Source organism: Phyllostomus discolor, chromosome 5, assembly GCF_004126475.2.
Source record: "Phyllostomus discolor isolate MPI-MPIP mPhyDis1 chromosome 5, mPhyDis1.pri.v3, whole genome shotgun sequence".
Taxonomy (NCBI): Eukaryota; Metazoa; Chordata; class Mammalia; order Chiroptera; family Phyllostomidae; genus Phyllostomus; species Phyllostomus discolor.
In genome coordinates this window covers 6,883,758-6,910,648 of record NC_040907.2, presented here as the reverse complement: position 1 = coordinate 6,910,648, position 26,891 = coordinate 6,883,758, and the positions used below count along the sequence as shown (strand labels likewise).

The 26,891-nt window shown below is 54.5% G+C and overlaps 1 protein-coding gene across 1 annotated transcript; it reads right to left on the bottom strand.

Moving 5' to 3' along the window:
• Positions 1-53: 53 nt before the first annotated feature.
• On the bottom strand, positions 54-26,429 carry C5H1orf167 (chromosome 5 C1orf167 homolog). Its single transcript, XM_036025110.1, is given in 14 exon segments — positions 54-416; positions 418-471; positions 4,580-5,185; positions 6,395-6,600; positions 6,603-6,707; positions 7,810-7,848; positions 7,851-7,984; positions 10,950-10,992; positions 10,995-11,106; positions 11,571-11,682; positions 22,524-22,651; positions 23,334-23,483; positions 24,269-25,269; positions 26,281-26,429. Coding segments are annotated over 14 exon segments (2,955 nt in total). The 5' UTR covers positions 26,363-26,429; the 3' UTR covers positions 54-233.
• Positions 26,430-26,891: the final 462 nt, after the last annotated feature.

The following is a 26,891-nucleotide window of genomic DNA, read 5'->3' as shown; positions in this document are numbered from 1 at the left end:
TGAGGTTTGCTTGAGCAGGGCTTGTCTCCGCCTCTGCGCACCCCACCCTGGAGTCTGTCTGCCTGGCACCGCTCCCCGGGAAGTTGTGGCATCATCCGGAGCCCCAGCGCTCCCCTCTCCGGCACCAGGCTGGGGGGCGCGTGCCCTGTGGCCCCCTGAGAGCCTGCACTCCTGGGACAGTGGGGCGCAGTTCCTCCCCGGGGAGGCTGTGCTCGGCTCCTCCGCACTCGATCTTAGCGGAAAGGCCAGAAGCGATGGGCTCCGTTCGGATGTTCTTTCCAAGGAAATAAGTCACAGCTGCCGCTGGGCCCCTCCTCCACCTCAAGACCACCACACGCAGGGGCTCGGGCCGCTGCCAGCCCACTCCTGGGGCTCCCGACGCCCACCTCCCTCAGGGGTGTCAGGCTGCTTGCTGGTGGCTCCTCTCCGCAGGCCCCTGGTGGCCTGGTTCCGGTGCCACTTCTCAAAGGCCTGGAGTCAGGGAGGGGCAGGAAGGGTTACTCAGCTCCCTCCCAGGCCTGGGTGGTGTGTGCCAGGCTCACGCCTGTGCCCAGCTCCTTCTGAGCCTTGAGGGAGTAAGGTCCCTCCTTCCACCCCAGGGGGGTAGGCAGCCAACCCTGCCCCAGGTCAAATGCATAGGTTCCGACTAGACCCAACCGGTGATCTGGCAGCCGTGCCCAGAGCGGTCAGGGAAGGGACACTTGGGGACCATACCCTGCACAGCCGGTCAGGCCGCGTGTGCGGCAGCTGTGCCGCAGGCCGAGCCTCTTCCCAGTCTGAGTGATGGGCAGGACAGGGCTGGCCACGTGGCCACCAGCCATATTAAGGGCTCCAGAATCCGAGCAGCTTTCCCCAGCCAAACTGACCCCTGCTCCCTTGTAAAAGAAGGGGTCCCGGGGTGGCGAGAGGAGAGGGCCTGAGCTCAGCAATGTCCAGGTGTGGCACCGGTTTTGGAAGGGCCTGCTGGGGGTGGGGGCTGCCCCACTTGTGTCTGAGAAAGGGCCCAGCCATTGTCTTGCTGCTGGAGTCACTGAGCCACCTGCAGCTGCACGACCCGCCGCCACCACGTTCGCCAGGCCCCTCCCAGGTGCCACGGCCTGAGCTGTGGGGACAGCGGGTGAGAAGGCCCCAAGCTGGGCCCGCTGCTGCCTCGGCACCCGTGCTCCCCGTGGCCCCCAGCCCCGCTGTGGCACGGCGATGAAGGGAATATGACCGGGGGGGTGGTGTTGTCTGCGGTGTGTGAACAATGCAGATTCCTGGGCCTGGCCCCGGGTTTCAGACCGAGTCGGTCCAAAGATCTTACTTTGAAAAGACCGCACTCTAAGGGTTCGGACTGAGGATGCAATGGGATGGGAAACCAGAGTGAGGCTGGGGCCGCCCCGCTCACCTGTGACCGCACCAGCTCCTCTGCCCCCCTGAGCTTCTACCCTGAGCTGCCATGTCGCTGCCGGGCCCCTGGCCTGCTGGGAGCCCTGCAACTGGCGGAGCAGTGCCTCCCAGTGCCAGTGTCACAGGCATCTCCTCCCGGGGGCCCAGGGGGAGAGGCCCTGTGTGTGTCCTGACAGTCGGGCACTGTGACCCCTTCCAAACAGGCCAGGCTCTGGCCTTGGGCCCACTCCTCCGGGATCCTGCAGGGATGAGCCCTGGCCGGAGAGGCCCAGTGCTGTCTGCACTCAGGCAAGCCCCTCGGCCCGGGGCCCCCCACCCCACGCTCTCCACGCAGCTGCTCACCCCAGCCGCCTCTAACCCTCTGGCCTTCGCCTGTGAGGGAGGGTGCTGGCCTCAGAGCTCCAGTCCCCTCCCGGTCCCGCAGGGGGCTGGCCCTGGGCCCAGTGGGTCAGCCCAGGCCACTGCGTCCAGAGCTGGACGGCACTGTCGCCTGGAGGGGGGACTGAGTTTGGCAATGCTAACACTCTCGTTCAGGAGGGCAGACTCCCCTGGAGTCCGCTCCTGGAAGTGGAGCGCACGCGGCAGGGTGAGAGGAGGGGCTGAGGTAAGCGTTGTGCCCCCGCTTCCACCACATCCGCCCAGCCCCCAGGCCCTCGCTGCTGCCCCCCCAAGAACTGACGGGGGGGGGGGGGGGGGGGGGGGCGGGGCAGGATGTGCTGTTTTCTGAAAGCAGCTGAACTCCCCCAGAGGAGGGAGGGGGGAAATATACAGTAGGTACACGGGAGGAATCTTCCGAGGAGCCGGGGCTCGCTCCCAGGCCCTTGTGGCCCTGTGACCCTGCGGTTCAGAAGTCCCACTTCCCCAGAGGCCGGTCTACCTACTCCGAGCCCAGGGCATCTCTCTGCTCTCCCTCTGTCCACCAAGGCTGTGACGCTGTGGGGGCCTGTGGGGCCGGCCAGCCTGGGCTCCGCGCCCTGTGGCCTGCGGCTGCGGGTCTGAGGGAAGAGCCAGAGAGGAAAACCTCAACCCAACGGGCGTGGCCCTCCTGGGGCCCAGGTGACCCGGCAGGATTCCTTGCCTGCCCTGCCCTTACCCCCCACCCCAGGAGCAGGGTCTCCTACTTGGGTGGGCCCACGTGGGATAGCTCATGGGACCGCACCTCCGCCCGTGAACCCTGAGACTCCCAGAGATGGAGAAGGTGCCCACGGGGAGTGCGACCGTCGACACGCACCACCACCTCTCCCCGCATCCTCCCAGGTGGCCGGAGACTCCAGCATCAGGGTGGGTCGGCGATAGCTGCCCCTCGGTGAGAACGCACCTGTGCCAGGTACGGCCTGTGAGGCAGTCATGGCTCTCCCACGGAAGCTTCACAAAAGCTTAGCCACTTGCCTGAGGCCCCACCTGTCAGGAGTGGTCCGACTCCAGGGCCCACGCCCCCTCCCCGCTACCGTGCACACAGGCGCTGGGCTCTCCAGGGGACTCAGTGCCGCCACGAGTCGGCACAGTACCAGACGTGGGGCGAGGGCGGCCTGGGCGCGTGGGATCACGTGGGAGGGAGGGGGGCCTGGAACTCTCAGCACCCTAGTTCCCATTCCCAGCACTGACCCAGTTTCTACAAGCCTCGGTTTACCCATCATAAGTGGGAGCCCCGCCCGCCTTTGCCGACAGGAATAGCATGAAAGTGTTTGTAAACATGCTCTGAAAGCAGAACCATCTTGCGACACAGATCTGGAAATGAGAGGTCCCGAGGCCCCAGAGTCTGCGGTTGCCACAGCCCCACACTGATGACGTGGGTTCTGCAAAGACCAAAGCTGCTCCCTGGCCGTTCCGTTAAAAAAAAAATCTTTTTTTTCTTCAATGCTCTGGAGTCCATTAGCACTTCCTGGCATCCTGAAGCAGGACCCTTGACGATGCCAGTTCATTTGCAGGAACACGACGTGGCCCGGCCAGGCCCGGAGGCTGTGAGCACCGTGGTGACGTGTCCCGGGACCGCCGTGCACTGTCACCGCCGCCTGTGCCTGGCTCCCGCTGTGGCCTCTTCCCTCCCGCGGGGCCGTCACGCTTCTGCCGCCATTTGCTAGTCTCAGAGCTGACTGCGTCTGGTCTGCAGCGGCTGGCCGTTCGCTTCGGGGAGAGAATGTCATCAGAGAAAACTTTTCATTTATGTTTTCTGATTTTTCTGCGATGAGCATGCTTCATTTTTCCAGTGTAAAAAAGTGGTGCTGTCCTGGTGTTCCTGTCCCGCTGCTAGACTGCACCATGACGTGTCATGAGACTCGGTGCCATCTGCCTGTGCAGCAGAGCTGAGCCGGGCTGGCACGCGGTAGGCGCCCAGTAGCTGTCTGCTGATGGACCGGAGTCGGCTGCTTCCAGAGCCCGGGGGCTGAGAACGAGGCAGGGGTGCTGTCCACAAGGCTGTGGGGCCCCCGCAGAAGCTTCCAGCCATGCTGGCCACCGCGGGCCACAACAGGCTGGTTCTGAGGCCACGGGCCCTCCTCTCATTCTTGGACCTCCTGCTGCACCTGGGCCCCACCTCACCTGCTTCCCTGGGGCTGCGGTGTCCTCTGCTGGCCAGTCTGGGCCAGTGCCTGAGCTCGGCCCTGGGCCTGGGATGGGCTGTGCTGGCCACACTCTGAGCAGCGCTGTCCGCCACTGGGCCCAGTGGGTGCCTGTGCCCAGACTGCTGGGACTGAGTGATGGCGACCCACTGCACACGACCCTGGGAGGCTGACTGAGCCGAGGCCTCTAGGACCCTGGGGGAGAGGGAGAAGCCCACACCCAAGGCCCTGAGGGCTCTGGGGCGCTGTGGCAGCTGCAGGGAGCCCTTCCCAGCCCTGCCAGTGCCCTTTGGTATAAGGCCTGCAGGCAAAGCCCCAGCCCTGCTCCCCTGCCCCCAACCCCCCACCCTCTGCTGGAGAAAACAGGCTGAAATGGGCATGGAGAGCCGCACAGTCGCACACAACAGGCACAAGCATCCTGTTCAGAGAAAGGACGGCTCCGCCAGCCAGGGACACTCTGCCTCTCCTTTCCTCCCGGGAACTGCTTTATTGAGCAGCTGCTGTCTCCCGCGTCTGGCCCCAGCTCCCAGCTGAACGTTTGCATTCATTATCTCCAATCTCTGGGCCCTCCTGCACAACAGGCTGTTATCTTCCTTCAATCTTTAAAGTCGGACTCGCCCAGGAGGGGTCACACAGCTGGGGGGTGCAGAGCCGGGATCTGACCCCAGTACTAAGGACAATGACCAGGACCACCTCTCCCTATCACCCTTAGTGTCCTGAGCCCTGGCAGCAGCCACCAAATACCCGCTACCCCTGTCCCAGACAAGCTTGAGGCCCAAGCTGGAAGCACAGTGAGAGGCTGCCCCTCGGGCCACGGGCACCCACCTGGCATTCAGCTTCTGGGCAGGGTGGGCCTGGCTGAGCTGACGTAGGTGGGACTCAGGCACCCACAGTGTCCAGCACAGGGCCACACAGGCCTGGGCCCGAGCTCTCTCTTCTGCCTGCTGGTGGGCCTCAAGGCGCTGGCCCAGGGCCACTGGCCATGCTACAATGGCCTGCGGGGCCCGGGTCCTCCTCAGCTGCCTCTCTGCCTGGCCACCCAGCATGTAGCTTCTCCAGCGAGCAACGGAGGTCCAGGCGGTGCCGTGCCCCCGTGTCCAGGCTGCGGCCACTCGGGCTTCCCACCACGGGGTGAATGCGGCCCCCCACGCCCTTCTCCTCGGTCCATCCTGGAAGACCCAACACCGGGCCGGGGGCATCCCTGAGCTCCTTGCAGATCCGCACCAGCTTGGAAGCGGCTGCCAAACGAGCAGAGGAGGGGTCCAGTGGCTGCCACAGTCAAAGTCAACGTTTACTCAGCCCTGGCCAGTGTGGCTCAGCTGGCTGGGCATAGTCCCGTGGGACTCCTGGTTATAGGCTCAGGACCCCATTAGGGGCATGTGTGGCCAATTAATGTTTCTCTCCCTTTCTTTCTCCCTTCCCCTCTTTCTTTTTTTAAAAAAAGATTTTATTTATTTTTAGAGAGAAGGGAAAGGAGGGAGAAAGAGGGAGAGAAACATCAACATGTGGTTGCCTCTCCCATGCCCCCCACACTGGGAACCTGGCCCGCAACCCAGGCCCATGCCCTGGCTGGGAATCACACTGGCGACCCTTTGGTTTGCAGGCTGGTGCTCAGCCCACTGAGCCACACCAGCCAGGCCCTTTCCCTCTCTCTTAAAAAATGTCATATTTGTTCAAAATTACACCCATAATTTCCCCACAAAGTCTTATAGGTTACACACGGTTTCATAGACAGCCCTGAGCCTTAAAAATGTAGGGACTGACGTGTAGGGGGGAGAGCACCGGCTTTCATTTGAGGCCCCGGCTCAGGAGAGAGGGAACCCAGCGGGTGAGGGTTCAAGTCCCAGATCCACTGGCGGACAGCCGCCCCTGCCTCCCCTCACAAGCCTGTTCCCAGGCAGGAGGTCAGTGAGGGGACATGTCCACAGCCCTTAGATGTGAAAGCACAGGTCAGCCGCTCTGTGGGCAGTGGAGCGCAACTGTGGGGACAGTGTGAACACCTGCAAATCTGTCACTGAACAGCAGGAGGACGCGTCACCTGTGGCCTCTGCTTTGTTTGTTTGTTTGAGAGCGAGAGAAACATGGATTTGTTATTCTACTTATTTACGCATTCATTGGTTGGTTCCTGTATGTGCCCTGACAGGGGATTGAACCTGCAACCTTGGCGTATTGGGACAACGCTCCAACCAAGTGAGCTGCCCAAACAGGGCCTGTGCTGGCTGCTTTTAAATGTGCAGGAACGAACTATGTGCACGTTTCACCAGAACGTCTCTATCTGAGACTGCATCCTCTTTGGCGCCTGTAGACAGAGCTCCCCTGAGCCAACCCCTCAGACAGCACGCGGTGTTGGGACACAGGTGAGGGTGGAGGTCTGAGGGGTTCGTGTCTTAACTCTGACCTGGCCGGGAGGGCCAGGCTCTGCAGCTCCAGGCGGGGTCTCCCTTCACGCTCTCCACCCCCTGCCATTTTCCAGGTCCCAGGCCTCCAGCCTGGGCTCCCCTAGAGCTGCAGAGGCAACCCAGCCTCCCATCCAACCCCTGGGCTCTCTCCCTGCTTTTCCCAGGGGTGGGGATGACCCTCCGCCTCCCCCTCCCCATCCTGAGCTCCCCCACCCACCTCTGCAGTAGGAGCTGCTCTGGCCGGGCCCCCCGTGTCTCCGCTGAGCTGCTGCTCGCAGCCAGCTCTGGAACACAGCTCTTCACAGGCCCTGGACTCGAACCCGCACCCACCTCCGCTACTGTTCACGTAGGCACTGCTGCCCTGTGGCCAGGGAGATGCTGGGTGCTCTTCCTGGCCTCACCCCTGGGCCCTGGGTGCCCGTGGGCCCCTGCTTAGCTGGCCCTTGGCCCTCTACCCAAGTGGAAACAGACGAGGCCACCCTAACTGTCTGGGTCAAAGTGCTTTGGTATACAGGTGCCCTACAGGTGACCAGGCCCACCCGACTCATAGTTGTTGGTTTTTAAAAAATTGCCTGGTGATGTTTAGGAATCTTGAGAATTTCATAAAAATCTAGATCTCCAGCTTTTCTTTAAAAACTAGAGTTCTGGCAGCACTGGGCCAGACCTCCTGGGCAACCGGACACCTGGGTGGCGAAGCAGCTATTTCCTGTGGGTAGCACGTGAGCTTCCAGAGCAACGAGTGCCCTCCCCAGCCCACTGGTATGAGGTCTCCGTGTAAAGGGGCACCTCTAAAACGCCCCCCAGGGGCCCCCCACCTCCTGTGCTGGGATCTGAGGGTCCCATGACTTGGTGCTCAGACCTGTGACTCCTGAAAGCCAGGTGAGGAGGAGAAGGAGGCAGATGAACAATAACCCTTCTAGGAGCTGGGTTCTGAGCCAGGCACATGGGTGGATTACCTCACAGGATCCCACAATCCCCCTGTGAGACTCGGGATGAGTAGTTTGTTTAAAGTCCACACAGCCGGGGAATGGAAGTGGGGACATGAACCTGGGGACCAGTGTCCATGCTGCCCTGGCCGTGCCCTGTGGGGGCCCTGTTGTTGTTGAACCTTGTGCGGGAGGACTGGGACTTCCCTGGGTCTCCCTGATGGGCCTGGCCCTCCTTCCCCCTTGGTGCCCCGTCACAGGCCCCGCTCACTCTGCCAGCAGGGACCATATCCCTTCCTGGTGGAAGATGAACCAAGTGTCTTGCTTAGAGGAGCTCACCACGGGGATGAGATCCAGCCAAGGCCGACCCATGCCGGGGACCCCTCCTGAACCCTCCCAGGCTGCTCCCCTGAGAAAGGTCCCAATCCCATCACTTCCCATTGCAACGATCCATATTCAACATGCCCCGCCCCCTTCCGGCAGAAGGAGCTTAAGTGACGCTGCTTGCTGGGGTGGGAGGGGGTGCTGTTTGCTCACCGGCCTTCTGCCCGCAGAGGGACAGCTGAGTCACCTTCGCCCACCCGAGGCCCGCAGACGCGTCACCCTCATCTGCCGTTTCAGGCACACCCTCGGGGCTCCCGTGGGGCGGTCAGCCAGGTGATCCGGGTCCTGGGCGCCTCTCTTCACCACCCGCCGCCAGGCCCCGAAACACCTGGGGGAGCCGAGAGGACGCGCAGGCGCTCACCATGAAGGCAGCAGCCGCAGCCGCCTGCCCTGCGCCAGACTCACTATTGGGGGAAGCCACTTCGCCTCTCGGCCTCAGCTCCCTCATCTGTAAAACGGGGCTGCTGTGAGGACCCGAGGCCACCACCTCGGGGCGCCAGGATGGCCTCAGCTGCCTCCTACCAGGCCGCCCGCATCCACCCTGGGCCCCTCCACTCAGTTCCTACTCGGGGAACAAGGGTGAATTTTTCAAATCTCAAAGCAAACCGTTGTACTCCCCCGTTAACATCCTCCAGTGGCAGCCAGCCCCCTTGCATGGATGATAACAAGCAGCTCCTCCCCAGGCCTGCAAGGTCTGCCACACACCTTTCCCGCCCCCGGCACCCCAACCCCGGGCTGACAGGGCTGCCCCTCGACCGCCCTTCTTTTTGAGTTTTCTGCACTTTGCCGTCACGGTCCTTTTTGCACGTGCTGTTCCCTCTCATCCACCTCCCTCCCCTAGTCCACCTTTCATCTTCGCACCTCTGCTGAGCTCTGGTTGACGTCAGCTCCCTCTGTTAAAAGTTCTCACAGATCCCTGGCTGGCGTAGCTCAGTGGATTGAGCTCGGGCTGTGAGCCAAAGCATTGCAGGTTCGATTCCTAGTCAGGGCACGTGCCTGGGTTGTGGGCCAGGTCCCCAGTGGGGGCCACATGAGAGGCAACCACACATCAATGTTTCTTTCTCTCTCTTTCCCCCTCCCTTACCATCTCTAAAAATAAATAAAATATTTTTTAGAAAGTTCTCATAGAAATTTCTCCTTCATTTTAATCTTGGGTAATGTAATGATGATGTGCCTTGGTGTGTTCCTCCTTGGGTCCCACGTCTTTGGGACTCTCTGAGCTTCCTGGACTTCCTGGAAGTCTATTTCCTTTGCCAGATTGGGGAAGTTCTCCTTTGTTATTTGTTCAAACAAGTTTTCCACTTGTTGCTCTTCCTCTTCTCCTTCTGGTACCCCTATAATTTGGATGTTGGAACGTTTCAAGATGTCCTGGAGGTTCCTAAGCCTCTCCTCATTTTTTGTTTGAATTCTTATTTCTTCATTCTTTTCTGATTGTATGTTTTTTCTTCCTTCTGGTCCACTCCATTGATTTGAGACCCAGTTTTCTTTCTATCGCTACTAGAAGCAGCAAGAGATAAGGGGATAGTTACCTATAAAAGAGTTTCCATCAGACTGTCAGCTGATTTCTCAAAAGAGACCTTACAGGCAAAAAAGGGCTGGAAAGAAGTATTCCAAGTCATGAAAGGCAAGGACCTACATCCAAGATTGCTCTATCCAGCAAAGCTTTCATTTAGAATGGAAGGGCAGATAAAGTGCTTCCCAGATAAGGTCAAGTTAAAGGAGTTCATCATCACCAAGCCCTTATTATATGAAACATTAAAGGGACTTATCTAAGAAAAAGAAGACAGAAAATATGAACAGTAAAAAGACAGCAAACTCACAGTTATTAACAATCACACCTAAAACAAAAGCACACTAAGCAAACAACTAGAACAGAAAAGGAACCACAGAAATGGAGATCACATGGAGGGTTAGCAACAGGGGAGTGGGAGGAGGAGAGGGGGGGAAAGATACGGGGAATAAGTAGCATAGATGGTAGGGAGAAAATAGACGGGGGAGGGCAAGAATAGTATGGGAAATGTAGAAGCTAAAGAACTTATGACACATGGACATGAACTAAAGGGGGAAATGTGGGTGGGAGGGGGTGTGCAGCAGGGAGGGGAACGAAGGAGGGGAAATGGGACAACTGTAATAGCATAAACAATAAAATATATTTAAAAAATAGTTCTCATAGAAAACTCTACCACGGGGCTGCAATCAGCAAAATGCGGACAGCCGGAAACCACGGGACAAGCAGCGTGGTTTCTTCAACAGGTAAATCGCAAGGAAAAAACAAATCCAGGGGAGCCCATAGCTTACAAAAACTTCAATGACTCATCAACCAATTACAACATGTGCACTGTGTTAAGCGCCTGATTCAAACAAACTGTAACAAGGTAGGGGCTTGTAAAGCAACTGGGAACTCGAAGGCTGATCAGACAGTTGCTGGCATTAAGGAATTATTGTTCATTAATTCCTTGTGTGAGCATGGCCTTGTGGTTATGTTGTTGAAACGAGATGGCTAAGCCCTGGCTAGGCCCTGGCTAGGCCCTGGCTAGGCCCTGGCTAGTGTGGCTCAGAGGACTGGGTGCCGGCTTACAAACCAAAAGGTCGTCAGTTTGATTCCTGGCCAGGGCACATTCTTGGGTTGCGGACTGTATCCCTGGTTGGGGGCATGTGAGAGGCAACCAACCCACGTTTGATCCATGTTTTTCTTGTACATCGATGTCTCGCTCCCTCTCTCCCTCCCTTCCCTCTCTAAAAATAAATAAATAAATCTTTTTTAAAAAAAGAGATGGTGAGCATTTGCCTCAAAATAACACAGAGGGGGAAGCAGTTGGGGTGCCTTTGAAACAAGGTTTCCCAGGAGGTGATTTTCTGGAAGCTGGGTGCTTTACACAGGTGTTTGTGCCGCCTTCTTTACTTCCGTGTGAGATAAAAATGTCCCATAATTAAAGAGTTAACAAAGAAAAAAAAACTCTTACAGATCTGTGTTCCTTCCCTTCACAGTACTAAACTCAGGTGCTGTTTGCACACGCCCGTCCCGGCGTGACCGCTGACTTCCTGTCTGTCCCCCAGCCTGGCCACGGGCTCCACGTGAGGCAGACGACGAGTGGCAGTGTGCTTTACGTAGCACTAACCCAGCTCCTGGGTGGTCTTAGGCTCTCGGTGCTCGGCAGCTGCCTTCGTCTCTCGCTTTCATCTTTGTCTCTGAAGACGAGGCGTCCAGAACTCAAAGGGCGCCTCCCAGCTGCTGCCTCTGCCTCCGCCTTGGGGAAAGGGACCCCGCCCCGCCCCCCCCCATTTCCGCCTACCTTCGGAGCCAGGCTCTCTGATGCTGGGGATCCAGTGGGGCCACCAGGCTGTATCTGCAGCGGGAGAACTCCAGGCCTGGGGGGCCCTTCCCGTGCTCCGAGTGCTCCGCATGGCCCGGGAGGTCTCTCTCTGGGCCCCCTTCTGCTCCTGCCTGGCCTATTCCTTCCCACTGCCCCACAGGAGGAAGGCTGTAAAGGGAGAGGCTAGAGAGTGAGTGGAGGGAAGGATCTGGGCCAGGAGGGCCAGGGACACCCGGGGCACCCAGCTGTGTGGCTTTTGGCCATTCGGCCATGGGCTCCTCTGCTCTGGACTGCAGTCTCCTGGGAGTGAATGACGTCTCAGGGCCGTTCCAGGTCTAACGCTCAAGCTTCTGCTGGGCCCGTGCCAGTGTCAACGGCACATAAACCTCGTACTGTGTGTCCTCGAACTGGGCACTCCATTTCTCCGTGCCCCAGCTCCTCCCCAGCAGTGAAAGGGGCACAATGTCTTGCCAAGGTCGCCGAGAGGTGTCTGGGAAGTTGCCAGAGCAGATGCTCAGTAAACACTTGTTCACTCAGGACCCCCATCAGCTCTGCTCAGCTCTGCGTGCCCCCCTTCCCCAGGCCCCGCCTCTCACCAGCCAGTTGCTGCAGGGCCTGCAGGATCTGAGCTGTCCCGTCTCCTCCATCTGGTCTCGGCCCAGAAGGCAATGGGACTGGCCAGGCTCCAGCCTCCTCCTTCAGACCCCCCGGACTGAAAGGAAAGTTACGCAGGGAGAAACTGATGCCCAGGGCCAAGGAAGGGCACACGATGCAACCTGCCCTACCCAGCCCGGGGCGATGCTGCCGGCCTGCAGGAGCGAAGGGGCACCGGCCTCCCCAGGTCTGTTCCAGGTGAGGCAGGAGATAGTCAGGAAGGAAGCTCCAGAGGCCCCCCGCAGGGCTGAGGTAGAAAACCTCTATACATGACAAAGACCCCCTAAGACAGGTTGTTCCTGTTTACTGGGATAACTCTGAATCATAGAATGCGCCTGCGCGCTACCCCTGATTCATTATAATATCATTATAATGAAATAACATCGTGGGACTCCCTTCTCCAGTAGCCAATCAAGAAAATCATAGGAAACCACACATGCGCAGTAGCTTTGAAATCCAACTCCTGGTACCTGCGCAGGAAAAGCCCGCCAAAGATGAGCAAGGGGGCTTCTGCCCTATAAGAATAGAATCCCCCAGCCCACGTGCCCTCTTTTTCTCTGCTCAGAGCTGGCCCACTCCTGTGTCCTGTGGAGTGTACTATCACTTAATAAATCTTCCCTCTTTCTTTATGCTATAAACTTTGTGTGTTCGGTTCAATTCTTTGTCCTCGATCACTAAGAACCTGGTTACCTGTGCACACCTGTGACAGTTTTTGGCGAGCCAGCCTAGGAGAAGACACCGGAGTGGTAAGCCTTCTTTGCTGCTCTGACACCTGGGATGCCCTTTTCCGTTATCACCTATTCTGTTTCGGTGACTATGATGTTCCGTGATGGAAGGTCGGCCGCTAATTTGCGGGCACAGGTCGGGCAGTTAAAAGCCACAAGGGCGCCCGCCGCTTGAAGACTCCTGTGATAGGATAACTTGGATGCGGAACGGGGTTAGCCTTAGTCCCCGCCAGGTACAAGAAAATGTCCGCACAACGGTCAGGCACACTGTGGAAAGCACAAAACACTGCCCCACCCCGCGGCCACTCCCCCAATAGGCATAGTCGGACCTTCCATGCGGGATATCAGTCACCACCTCACCTGCGCTATGGCTTCCTTTTGCAGTCTCCTCATCAGGCCCACAGATAGTCTTTTATGCTTTTCCTCCTCAACTGACTTCTGGTCTTTATGCCTTCACTCATACCCCACTTGCCTTTTATGTATGAAGGGCTCCTGCTGTCTTTGTACTAGGATATCTACCTTGGGGTCATTGACAGGCTAGCGCTAAGTACAGTTGCAGGAATGAGCCACTCCCATCTTTGCCACGTGTATACTCTCATTGTAAGCAGCAACATCGCTCAGAACCACACAACAGGTGCCTGCTGGTCGCTGGTTACTAAATGGCTGCGTAGAGCCACTCTTACCTAATTAATTGAATTTGGGAATCTAAGGTGGTTTACTTGTTCCTATAAGGGTATTTTAATTTCCCCTCTCAGTCCATTGTCCCTCTATGAGATCCGCCTCCAGTATAAAGGGTGGTGTTTTAGACATCTCTTGAGGTCCCTTCTGCGAGACTTCAGACGCAGGTACAATTTCTTAAAGCTCTGGAAAATTACATAGGATATTTAAGGGTCTTCTTTGTGATCTAGAAAAGAGTCATTTTATAATAAGATCATGTTGGTGCTTCTTGAATGGTTTACAAGGCCAGAAATTATTTTTCTAGTAACACACTTCCTTTGCCCCAGATCTTAAAGCCTACAGGAAAATGAGGGTCCCCATAGATGAAGAATACAGAAATGGAAATGTACTAGGGCCACAAGGGTAGAGTCTGGGATTGTTGGGATTATAGGCAATTGCTCAAGAATGCAGGACTGGTTCCTTCCCAATAGTTAGAGACAAAAGTAGACTGTGGTGATTCTCTCAAGTCTTTTAGATTTCTGTCGGCCGACACTCACTAGGATTTCTTTTGCCAGAGACGTCTGGTAGTTCGGTGGGATCCCAGGGGACGCCCTGTGGCCCACTAGGAAGCTCCTGAGGCAAGAAAAGGGGGACGCCTCTCGATTGCAAAGGAGTATCTCTCTCACTAGAATCTCTTTCGCCAGAGACGTCTGGTAGTTCGGTGGGATCCCAGGGGACGCCCATGGCCCACTAGGAATCTCCTAAGGGCAGCAAAGAGAGGGACGCCTCTAGTCTGCAAAGGAGTATCTTTGTGTTTCTTTTCCTTCTCTCTTAGGATCACCGCAGTCGAGATGGGAACTACATCTTCCATCCCTTCCAAATCACCATTGGGTTGCATTCTTAGCAACTGGGATAAATTTGACCCCAAAAATTTAAAAAAGAAGAGATTAGTTTTCTTTTGTAACACAGTTTGGCCCCAATATAAATTAGGGGATGGAGAAATATGGCCTGAGAATGGGAGCAAAAATTATAATACTATCCTACAGCTAGATCTATTCTGCCGGAGGGAAGGCAAATGGTCTGAAGTTCCTTACATACAGGCATTTATGGCTCTGTACCGAGATCCCTCGTTTTGCTCCAGCCCCACCCTGACAAAACCTATAGGCCCAAGTGTTGATCAATTAGAAGATACTCTCCTTAGCTCCCCACCTGTCTCTCAAGGGAGATTAAGGGAACCCCAGAGTTCTGGAGTCTCTGCCCCTACCTTAGAGGGAGCGACCTCTCCACCACCCTATGCTATAAACAACCTAAAGCCACCAGCTGAGGAAAAACCCAGCCCTGCAGGACATACTAGAAGTGGCGCTTCTTATCTCCCTACCACTCCTGCACTCCTACCCTTGAGGGAGGTAGCAGGCCCTGAAGGTGCTATAAGGGTACAAGTGCCATTCTCTATAACTGATTTACAACAATGTAAAGACAGGCTTGGGAGTTTTTCAGAGGATCCTTCACGTTTCACTAGTAATTTCCAGACTCTTACTCTAGCATTTAGTATGTCGTGGAGGGATTTGTACATAATTCTGACCACCTGCTGTTCCCCAGATGAGAAACAGCGGATCTGGGAGGAGGCCCGTAAGTATGCAGATCAGCTGCATACCCAGAACCCTGGCACTAACCAGCCAGCTGCCCAAGCTGTCCCGGACCAGGAACCTGACTGGGGATACAATACTCAGGCAGGGATCCGGAGTAGGGATGCAATGATAGATTGCTTACTGGCAGGAATGAGAAACTGCATCAAGAAACCTGTGAATTACGAAAAGGTTAGGGAAATCTTTCAGGGCAAGGAAGAGAACCCAGCTCTCTTCAGAAACAGACTAGTGGAAGCCTTCCAAAAATATACAAACTTGGACCCTTCATCCCCAGAGGGTCGAATCTTGATAGGACAGCATTTTATAAGTCAATCTGCCCCTGATATTCGCAGGAAGCTTCAGAAATTACAAATGGGCCCGCAGACCCCCTTAGATCAGCTCATGGATACAGCCTTTTCAGTCTTTAACAATAGGGATTTGGAGGAAAGAAAACAGGGAAAGAAGGAAAGAGAGAAGCAAGCAGAGCTCCTTGCACTAGCCTTTAGTAGTGCCATTGGCGGAAACCAGCCCCATCAGGGGAGCTCGGGGAGGCCTCAAAAGAATCAGGGGCAAAAGGATCAGACCTGTTATAAGTGCAAGCGCCCTGGACACTGGTCAAAAAACTGCACTCAGCCACCTCCGAGGCCCTGTCCTCTATGCAAGAACTTCAGTTCTGATCCCTGGCACTGGAAGGTAGACTGCCCCCGTTCCCATAGTGGAAAGGGGTCATCTCCCAAGGCCATGGCTACTCTTGAGGACTGAAGGTGCCCGGGGAACAGGTCGGCCCCAGGGAATACTCATATTCCCATCTCTACCGAGGAGCCCCGGGTAACTCTAGATGTGGCAGGTAAGAAAATCAACTTTCTTGTTGATACAGGGGCCACTTACTCTGTCCTTAACTCTTACTCTGGACCTCTTTCCTCCAAATCAACTAAAGTAATGGGGGTCGAAGGAAATCCTAAGGCATATTTCTATACATTCCCTATCACTTGCCAATTTGAGAGTCGAATATTCAAACACTCCTTTTTAATTGTTCCTCAGTGCCCTATTCCTCTGTTAGGCCGGGACCTTTTAGCTCGGATGGGAACTATCTTGTTGTTCCCTGAAGTGCCATTTGAGTTAAGTAAGGTGATGATAATCAGTAGTATTCAAAATCAGGAAGAAATCCCAAGTTCAGTTCTGGATGCAGTAAACCCACTAGTTTGGGAGTCAGGAATTCCTGGAAGAGCAAAGACTGCATTACCGGTTAAAATCCAGTTAAAACCCAGGTCAGATTACCCTCACAGGAAGCAGTATCCTATTAAACAAGAAGCTTTGGAGGGCTTACAGCCCATCATAACTAAATTTATACAACATGGGCTCATAGTCCCTTGTCAGTCTCCTTGCAACACTCCCATCTTACCAGTGATGAAACCTACAGGAGAATACAGGCTAGTCCAGGATCTAAGGTTAGTCAATGAAGCAGTAGTCCCTTTACATCCAATAGTAGCTAACCCTTACACCTTGCTCTCGCAGATACCAGATGATGCTCGGTGGTATTCAGTATTAGATTTGAAAGATGCCTTCTTCTGCATCCCTTTGCATCCTGACTCTCAGTATTTATTTGCTTTTGAGTGGACTGATCCAAAGACGATGATACATCAGCAATATACTTGGACTGTATTGCCACAAGGGTTTAGGGACAGTCCTCATCTCTTTGCTAGGGTATTAGAAAAGGATCTTAGAGATTTACAGCTAGAAGGAGGGGCCATTTTACAATATGTAGACGACATACTAATCTGCAGCCCCTCCAAGGAGGCTTCTGATCAAAATACCATCCAGACTCTGAATTTCCTAGCTGAAAGAGGATATCGGGTATCAAAGAAAAAGGCTCAGATTACCAAACAAAAAGTAAATTACTTAGGGTATATTTTGACTCCTGGATGTAGGCAATTATCACAGGAGAGAATTAAAGCGATTACTGAATTAACTCCACCTGCTACTAAACAGCAGCTTCGCTCCTTCTTAGGAATGGCAGGATTCTGTAGGATTTGGATCCCCAACTTTGGGCTAATCGCCAAACCTCTGTATGAAGCCACTAAGGGGCCAGACACTGAACCCATTATATGGGAAAAAGAATGTGATCAGGCTTTTAATAAAATCAAGCAGGCTCTAATCGAAGCCCCAGCCTTAGGCATCCCCAACTTAAGTAAGCCTTTCTCTCTATACATAGCAGAGAAGCAAGGGATAGCTTTAGGGGTCTTAGTCCAACGACTAGGGAATGAACCTCAACCAGTTGCATATTTCTCAAAAAAACTGGACACTGTAGCAGCTGGGTGGCCTCCGTGCCTAAGAGCAGTTGCAGCCACAGCCATGCTAACCGAGGAAGCTAGTAAACTAACTCTCGGGCAGAAGTTAGAAGTCTTAACTCCACATCAGGTACAAGGGGTGTTAGAAATGAAAGGGCACCTCTGGCTAACAGGAAATAGACTGACCAAATATCAGGCCCTTCTTCTAGACAATCCTGAAGTAACTATAAAGACCTGTAACACCCTAAACCCAGCCTCCTTAATGCCTACAGAATCGTCCCCAGATTTGATCCATTCCTGCTCAGACATTATTAGTCTTACTCAATCGAGCAGGACTGACTTATTAGACCAGCCCTTAGAAAACCCTGATGATGAGTGGTTCACTGATGGGAGCAGCTTTGTACAGAATGGGCAGAGAAAAGCAGGATATGCAGTAGTTAGTTTATATAACACTATTGAGGCACAGGCCCTTCCATCCTCAACCTCGGCCCAAAAGGCTGAAATTATAGCCCTTACCCGAGCTCTCATCCTAGGACAAGGAAGAAGGGTCAATATCTATACAGACTCCAAATATGCCTTCCTTGTTCTGCATGCTCACGCTGCCATATGGAAAGAAAGAGGGCTCCTCACCGCTAAGAATTCCCCTATTAAACATGGACCAGAAATCTTAAATTTATTGGAAGCAGTTAGGCTCCCTAAGCAAGTGGCAGTTATGCATTGCAAAGGCCACCAAAAAGATATGTCCCATATCTCTCAGGGAAATAGGAGAGCAGACCAAGAAGCAAAGAAAGCAGCGCTAGGGACTGATAGACAAATGGCTTTATTCCCCCCTGTAAATGTCTCAGATATCAAGCCCAACTATACATCTGAGGAAATATCTTGGGCTTTGGAACAAGGAGGTGTCCATGAAGGACCCTGGATATATATCGGCCAGAGGCTCTTCCTTCCTCAAGCCTCCCAGTGGAAGTTCTTAAAGGCTTTGCATGACTCCTTCCACCTTGGAAGGGATGCTACAATGACAATGGTTAACAAATTATTCATAGGTAGGGGAATAGCTACTACCATAAAGAATATTTGCCAGGCTTGTACTCTTTGTGCCTATAACAATCCTGGGCAAAAACCATCCCTGCCCCCGCTGATAGAACCTATTCAGCGAAGAGGGACCTATCCTGGAGAGGACTGGCAGATTGATTTTACCAAAATGCCTCCTTGTAAAGGATACAAATACTTACTAGTCCTGGTAGATACCTTTACTGGATGGATTGAGGCCTTTCCGACAAGGACAGAGAAGGCCACAGAAGTAGTAAAGGCTCTCCTAAAGGAAATAATACCCAGGTTTGGTCTTCCACGATCCCTACAAAGTGATAATGGGCCATCCTTCACTTCTAAGATCACTCAAGCAGTTTCTGAAGCTCTAGGCATAAAATATTATCTTCACTCTGCTTGGAGACCACAGTCCTCTGGAAAGGTAGAACGAGCAAATCAAACTTTAAAAAGGACATTAGCAAAACTTTGCCAAGAAACTTCTGAAAACTGGGCTAAGTTACTACCTATAGCCCTCATGAGAATTAGGGGCTCCCCTAAGGCCAATACTAAACTCAGTCCATTTGAAATGTTGTATGCCCGGCCCTTTTTAACTCTAGATCTGATATTCGATACAGAAACCCATCAAGCAATTAAGTATATAATAAACTTAGGACAAGTGCAGAAAGCTTTACAGGAATATGGAAATAAAGTTTTACCAGCTCCGAAAGGGAATTTTCAAACTGCCATATCTCCGGGAGACTGGGTACTCCTTAAAACCTGGAAGGAGGGATCACCAGCAGACCAACTCAACCCTAAATGGAAAGGGCCTTACCAGGTAGCCCTTAGTACCCCTATGGCTGTGAAACTCTTAGGGGTCGATAGTTGGGTTCATATTTCCAGGGTAAAACTAGCCCCCACGGATCCCAATCTGACTCAGGACCAGCTGGAGACCCAAAGCCCAGACTATACCTGCGAGCCACTGGAGGACCTCAGGTTCCTGTTCAAAAAGAAGAAGCCCTAAAAAGATAAGTAATAACTAATAACAGTGCACTGAAATCACCATTATTCTGGATAGTTGCACTTCTCGAAAATTTCCTATTCGTACTGGTCCTCTGCTTCATATAAAGGCTTGCTCAATTCCTTCTGGGTAGAATCATATCTGGGTGGATTGTCTAAAATGAAAATGTCTTTGTTATTTCTATTAACCATTCTCTACTTGCCTGCACCCTGTATAACGGAATGGGATGAAAATTTTCTAGTGAATGCTTCTCGGACCTTAGCAGCAGGAGAAAACCTGGCCCAATGTTGGATATGTCATCCTAACCCGGAAACTCCTTCCAGATACAATACTCATATAAAAGCCTACCCAATAGCTAATGAATCCTTAATCAGTGCTTTGAATTCCTCCGCCAATTACACGCGTTCCTCTTTTTCTTTAAGAGTCAGATGGGAGCGAAATCCTCCTTTGTGTTTCCGTATAACCCCACTAGAATTAAAGCCATTTAATTACTCCAGCACCTCTCTTAAGTGCAACAGTACAATGGGATGTACCCCATGTTATAATAATACTCATACAAGGGCCATCGACCCATTTCAAGCCCTGGCTTCTCTTTCAAGTTCCAGCTTTCTAGAGAATCTTTCTGAGGAAGAAATTTTCAAACCATTAAATTGGTCACATATAGTATGCTACCCAAATTATGATTCTAACTGTATTCCTAATAGTACCCATTGTTGCTTTGACAAAACTCACAATGCAGATACAAACGATACTTCTAAATGTGTTACTTGGAAATTAAACCAATCTCTTCAAGGAGTATTAGCAAAATTTCTACCACCTCCTGCAGGTGGGAAAGATCAGAGAAATAACTTAGGCCCTTTTAAGGACTGCCTTTCCCCCTTGCCATATGCCCTCCTTAACAAATATAACTCCACTAATGCCACAGTTATTGCAGCACCCCCGGGGCTCGTCTGGCTATGTGGGACTCCCAATAACTGGCTAACGGATCATTCAGAATTTCAAGAAGCTATTGCTTATACTCATCTCAGCAACTCTAAACATGGGGGTGACTGCACCTTAGGGACCTTGGCACCCCAAGACCTTACCGTTATAAATATAACCATGGGTCCTGGGAGTCCATCTCTCAGCAGAAAAAAACGAGCTTTTGGTCTAGTAGTGGCTGGAGCTGCTGCCACTATAGCCGCTGCAGCCCCCTGGGGAGGCTTCGCCTATCATGAGGCCACTCTAAAGGAACTCACTAAGATTATAGAAGAAGTCTCCAAAGATACTGCTGGTACTCTAGCTGGACTCTCAAGATCAGTAGACTCATTGGCAAATGTAGTCATGGATAACCGCCTTGCCCTTGACTATCTTCTAGCAGAACAAGGAGGGGTATGTGCTGTTATCAATAAAACCTGCTGCACCTATGTAAATAACTCTGGAATGATCGAAACTAACATAAAGAAAATTTATGAACAGGCAGAATGGCTACATAAGTATAATCAACAGGGCCAAGGGATTAAAGAAGCCCTGACCTCATGGTTCCCTGGCTTAACATGGTTATTACCCTTCTTAGGGCCCTTAATAACACTGCTGGTTTTACTACTTTTAGGGCCTTGCTTATTTAATTTACTTGTTAAATTTGTTTCTTCTAGACTTAAGCAGTTCCACGTCAAACTGATGACGCTCCAAGGTTTCCAACCAATCCCTGAGAACGATGTCGAAGCTGACCAACATACAGCATCCGCGGTGGCCTCAGGAATTCCTCTTCAACCTCTAGATAGAATAGGGCGAGAGTTCCGTGGTTCTCAATAGGCAGGGTCTACTGTCCAATCTAAGCCTGAAGCAGCTATGGAAGACGGATCTTCATCCTTCAACAACCCCAAAAAGATTTTTGAGAACCATGTCTCTCAGGGGGAAGTTGAGGCAGGAGATAGTCAGGAAGGAAGCTCCAGAGGCCCCCCGCAGGGCTGAGGTAGAAAACCTCTATACATGACAAAGACCCCCTAAGACAGGTTGTTCCTGTTTACTGGGATAACTCTGAATCATAGAATGCGCCTGCGCGCTACCCCTGATTCATTATAATATCATTATAATGAAATAACATCGTGGGACTCCCTTCTCCAGTAGCCAATCAAGAAAATCATAGGAAACCACACATGCGCAGTAGCTTTGAAATCCAACTCCTGGTACCTGCGCAGGAAAAGCCCGCCAAAGATGAGCAAGGGGGCTTCTGCCCTATAAGAATAGAATCCCCCAGCCCACGTGCCCTCTTTTTCTCTGCTCAGAGCTGGCCCACTCCTGTGTCCTGTGGAGTGTACTATCACTTAATAAATCTTCCCTCTTTCTTTATGCTATAAACTTTGTGTGTTCGGTTCAATTCTTTGTCCTCGATCACTAAGAACCTGGTTACCTGTGCACACCTGTGACACAGGCAGCTCACTCGCCCCCGATTATACACGAGGGATTTGGGGAGGGGGTTCTGCTTTGGCTTCATTCTCTCCAACACTATTTGCATTTTTTTACAATGAACATGTAGTAAAATAGATATTGTTTAAATCATTATTTTAAACAGTTTTGAAAACAATTAAGAACAATACATCACAGTAGTGGAAAACTGAGGAAGTGAAATAAATAGCAGACTTTAACCCCGCTGTTCCAGAGATAAGCACTATTTGCACTGTGGGTTTTGGGGGGCTGAGGGATGAAATATTTTCTTATTCTTATGTTTAAGAGTGGCAAGATACACATAATGTAAATGTATCATTTTAACCACTTCCAAGCGGACAACTCAGTAATGTTAAGTCCTTCACTTAACACTCAATGTGGAACATTTTAGTATTTTTTCCTTCTGGTCCTTTTTTTTTTAAGCACTGTTTTAGGTGCACAGAGAAAATATCTTAGATACTACTTATTTATGCTTAACTATTGTTCCTTGTCATCAAATTCTACACAAATGGGCCCTGGCTGGGATAGCTCAGTGGATTGAGCTCGGCCTGCGAACCAAAGCGTTGCAGGTTCGATTCCTAGTCAGGGCACATGCCTGGGTTGCGGGCCAGGTCCCCAGCAACCGCACATTGATGTTTTTCTTTCTCCCTCCCTTCCCCTTTCTGAAAATAAATAAATAAAATCTTAGAAAAAATAATTTACACACGTGCCCATGAAAATACTTCCAGGAAGGAGGATATGTGCGGAGGGGAAAACATTTCCAATGATACTGGATGTTTTTTCAAATCAAGCGTACAGGACTGTCATGGTTAGAAATAAACATCAAAGGTATGGAAATGGAAGATAAAGGGAAGGAGAGGGAGGGCACCCTTGCCTTCATAAACACCACGCCGAACAGTTGCCAAGCAGCCGCCACACGGTGAAGCCATGGTTTCCTCACCACGGGGCACGCAGGCTGTTTTGCAGTCTTTGCAAGGACACACGACGCTGTGGTGGACATCCGTTTGTGCAAATCTTTGCCCGCAGCTGCTGTGTGCATCCCGTTCTCTTGCTGGGGAGGGGGAATGTGGGACCAGGGGGGAAGGCTGCCAGCACCGCCCAAGCCACACTGGGCGACCCAAGGTGTCCCCAGCTACCTGCTCCTCTGGGCAGGGTCCACCGCTGGCTTCCTTCCCGAGGGGCCTCCCCCAGAGGGCGGGGGTGCTGGCCCGGCCTGGAGGCAGGGCTGCTCTTGTTTCTGCTGCCGAGTCAGCCTTCTCTCCTGGACCATGAGAGAAGGGGAAAAGGGAAGTGAGCTGCGGCCTCAGATGTGCCCGGAGAGGGAGCCCCAGGGAGGGGCAGGCACAGGGCCCAAGCACATCCATCAGACTCCACGGCCTGTGGGCTTAGCCACTGGGCTGCCCTGCCACTCTGGAGATGCACAAATGAACGGAGAGAGGGAGCCCAAGAGGGCAGGGCTTTCCTTGGGAGGCCAAACCTGGAGCTGGGTCCTCCCACAGCACCCCTTTCCCAAGGAGGGAGGAACACAGGAATTCCCCCCCGGGCCTGGCCCCAAACCACTAGTAAAAAATAGCAACCGCTGATATGGTAGTGCTAGCTGTGGGCCAGGCAGAGTTTGGAGTCCCTTTATTTATTTAGCCTCTCGACAACCCTAAGGAGTGTGATGTGCTATGACTATTCCATCTTAGAGCTACAAGACTAAGGCACAGAGAGGTTAAGTAACTCGCCCACGGCCACACAGCCAAAGAGTGTGAAAGAAAGTAGTGGAGGCAGGATTTGAACGGAGGCAGAGCTGGTTCAGGCATCTGGGCTGACCACCGTCCACTCACGGTCCACTGTACTTCAGATCACTCAGAAGGGCTAATCTGTGCCCAGAAGAAGCTCCTCCCCAGACACTCCGGCATTTCACCACCTCCCCATGACCCAGCCGGGAGGCTCCCGACCTTCTGGAAGCTCCGGGCCAGCCCAGTCCTTGTGTGTTGACTCCACACCGCCTCCAGCTGGGCCTCCAGGAGCCACGGTGCCCAGTGCAGCAGCTGTGGTCCTGCACTGAGTGCCGCCAAGCTCTGAAACATCTGGACAGCAGCTGCCGGCTGGGGGTGCACCAGGGCTGGTCGGCAGGTGGGCCTGCCCCTCAGCCCAGGGGGGCGTCTGGGGGCTGGGCAGCAGCGCCCCCACCCCACCCCTGTGGCCCTTCCCACAGTGACAATTCGCAGAAACGGCAGTTCCCACGTGCCTGTCCCGTCCCTGCGGCCCTGGAGCCCCCTGTGGTTCCCAGCAGGGACAGTGTGGAGGAAGAAGCTCCTCCCCCTTAAGGCCAGTGTGGATCTGCCATCAGGGACGCATCTCCGTCAGGCCCTAGTGTCCCTCCGCCCAGGCAAATGGGAGAGGAGCTGTCCCGGCCCGCAGCCAGGAACTCACCGGGCTGTCTCCCACTCCAGGCTCACCACGTTTCGGGCTTTGTTCTTGGAAAACAAAAGGACAAGGCAGCTCTCAGGCCCGAGCAGCAAGCAGGACAGGACACCCCGCCCTCCGGAGGCCACCCTTTCTGAGGGAGCGGGGTGTGACAGGGTGGTGGGAATGCCCAGGAGAGGCCACAGCCCCCTGGAACTGCCCACAGGCCCGCTCCCAGACTCCTCTGGCCTCTACCTGCAGGGCACCTCCGGCCGGGGCTGGGGCGGGCAGACAGGAAGTCTCCCCGCTGACCTGCTCCCTGGGGGCCTCCACCCCTCCTTCCTGCCCAGGGAGGACACCCCTGGCTGCTCTGGAGAAGGTGGAAGAGCAGAGTCTGGCCTCTCTGCGGCCCACCCCTTGAGGGAGCAGGGGGCCCCCCTTCTGCTCCCTGCCGTATGCGGCCTCTCTCCTTGCCTTAGGGCACAGGCAGGAAGGGCGCCCTGCTGGGAGCTGAGGAATCCCTAGTGAGCACCTCCGCAGGGGTCTCTGGTGGTGGCGATTCGGGCTTGCTGCCTGCCTGAGAGTCTGAGGGACCAAGCTGGGCCCTGGGTGTCCCTGGGAAATTCACAGCTCCCCTGAAACCGTGGGGGTGCTTCTTCCTCTTGTCCCAGGAAGCAAAAACAGGCTGGTAGGGCTGGGGGCCAGCAGGGAGGCCCTGGCCATCACCGGTCCAGGGCTCTTGCTGCAAAGGGACTGGGGGTTCCTGGGTCCTCCGGCACCTGAGGCGGGCCACCTTGTGCTCCAGGCATTGCAGGAAGGCCAGCAGCTGGGACATGGCAGCCTGGGATGGGGCCCGAGCCTGGCTCTTGGCAGGGACAGCCAGGTCTTCCAGGGTAAGGGGTTCCCCCATGAGCCCAGAGGCCCAGCTCCCCAGGCCACCCTGGGAGCTGGGGCCTGGCTGTGTGTGCCCATCGACAGGGGCATAGTGCTCAGTGGGGCTGAAGTCCAGACGTGGGGTGTCTATGGGCAGCAGCCGGGACTGCTTCCGGGTGGAGGATGGGCGAGCCTGTGGCCCTTGGGGTAGGGGACTTCTCAGGGGCATTCTGTGAGGCCAGAAGCTTTCTGGAGGCTCCGACCAAAGATGGGGGCTGCTGCGAATTCCACACTCGGCCAGGCTGGCCTCCCCGAGGCCCAGGTTACTCTGCTGGACGGCTGAGGCTTGCGCTGCCCCCTGGGGGAGGCTGCGCAGGGGCTGCAGGTTGCTCTGCTGCTGGAAGCGTGAGTTGATGAGCCAGTTAGGACCAGTCGTGGCCTTTGGGGCAAGGCCCAGGCGGGGGAGGGGGCTGGCCAGGTTGCTCTGGACTCCGCAGGGCTCCTGGCGAAGCACCGAGCCAGGGGAGGGTGCGGTGGCAGGCCCTCCCCTCTCAGCCTGGCCCCTGGGCGCCCACCGGCCAGGGCTCTGTGTCACCAGGAGTCTCCGTGGCTCTAAAGAGAGTAGAGACAGTCATGCCCTGAGGGTGGGCGAACTCAGTGCTCAAGTGGGACAGTGGGGGCCTGTTAGGTCCCAGAGCCAGGGATGGACAGGGCCCCAGGCAGCAGGAAGCTGGGACTTGGCGGTCTGCCTGGCTCTGCAAGTCAGTGGGCAGCGAGAGCCTGGGGGCCTTGAGCGAGAGCCGTGACACGGTCTGACTGCGCCTGGCCGCTTGGAGCAGGGGCAGGGCAGGGTCAGAGGACAGTAGGCTGTGGAGGGTCCCAGGCGAGAGGTGACGGGGCTGGGGTCAGGGGTGGCAGAGAGGGTAGAGAGGAGACAGACTCGGATCTGCTGTGGAGGCGGAGGCTTAGAAGAGGGGGAGGGAAATTAAGCTGATTTCCAGCTTGAGCAAAGAGGTGACAGGGAGCAGGCAGCAGCTGGGGATGAAAGCAACACCCAGCCTGTCACACAGCTCCGAGTGAGCTGCTCTGGGGACCCAGGGGTGGGCCTTGGAGCCCTCCCTCTGACTGCCCCCCGCCCCCAAGGCCATCCCACCGGAGACTGGGCCTCCTGGGAGCTGGCGCCATGCCTGGGAAGGCCTGGCAAATATAGTGTGGGCCATACAAGTTTGTAAGTAGGAACTAAAGCTCAGAGAGGTTAAGCAACCTGCCCACAGGCACACAGCTAGAACACAAAGAAACTGGCATGTGACGCACAATCTGAATTTGTTCTGGGCTGCATCTGCCCTTGGCTGCACCCACCCTGCGGCCTTCTTGAAGCTCTAGGCACCTGAGCTTGGAGGTTCTCCAGGCCACCATCCCTGGCACAGACTGGCCTGTGGGAGCCCCTCCTCCCCCTGGGCCCCAGCCGGACCTTCTTCCTGACCTCCCTCCCTGACTTCCTGACCTCCCCCTGGGCCCCAGGCCGAGAAGCCTCTGGCCCAGTACAGCTAATCTCTGGAATCGGCAAGGCCCTGGGTTGGCCTGTTTGGGACCCGGCTCCTGCCACCTCCAACCCAGACCCACTAAGCCTCTTGCCTGGCCTCAGCGGGGTCGCAGGCCTGGGGGGCACATTCTCCTTGTGGCTGGCATCAGGTGTCAGCTCCATGGGCTCCAGGGCAAAGCCAGGGGGGCAGTAGTGTCCTTGGTCACCCCACAGCCAGCGGCCTGTTGGATCACACGAGATCTGAGGGGTGAGGACAGAGTGTCCTGGCTCCCACCAGGCCACACCCCAGCCCTGGCCCACACCCCACCCCTCACCAGCACCCCTGGTTAGCCCAGCTCCAGCCATCCCGGTCAGGCCCCCTTGGAGTTTCCTTGCCCTGTACACCCCCTAAGACCCTCTTTCCATCATGGTCATTTCCTCTTGTCTTGCAGTGTCCCTGCCCAGCCCCTAGAGGGCGCGAGGCTCTCTTTGTTTCCTGTCTCCAGTTCCTGAACATTCTCCCTCCTCCCTCTCTAAGAGACTGGGTTCCAAGCTCCAGGTACTCCATGAAGGAAGCGCTGGTCAAGCCCCCTGGCTCCTTGAAGATTTCAGCTCCTGGCTCACTGACACTTTCTTCGCCACACGCCTGTCTCCGTTCTGGGTGATTTCACCGCGATCCACACCAACGATCCCTCCAGCTCCTGGCCTGTGG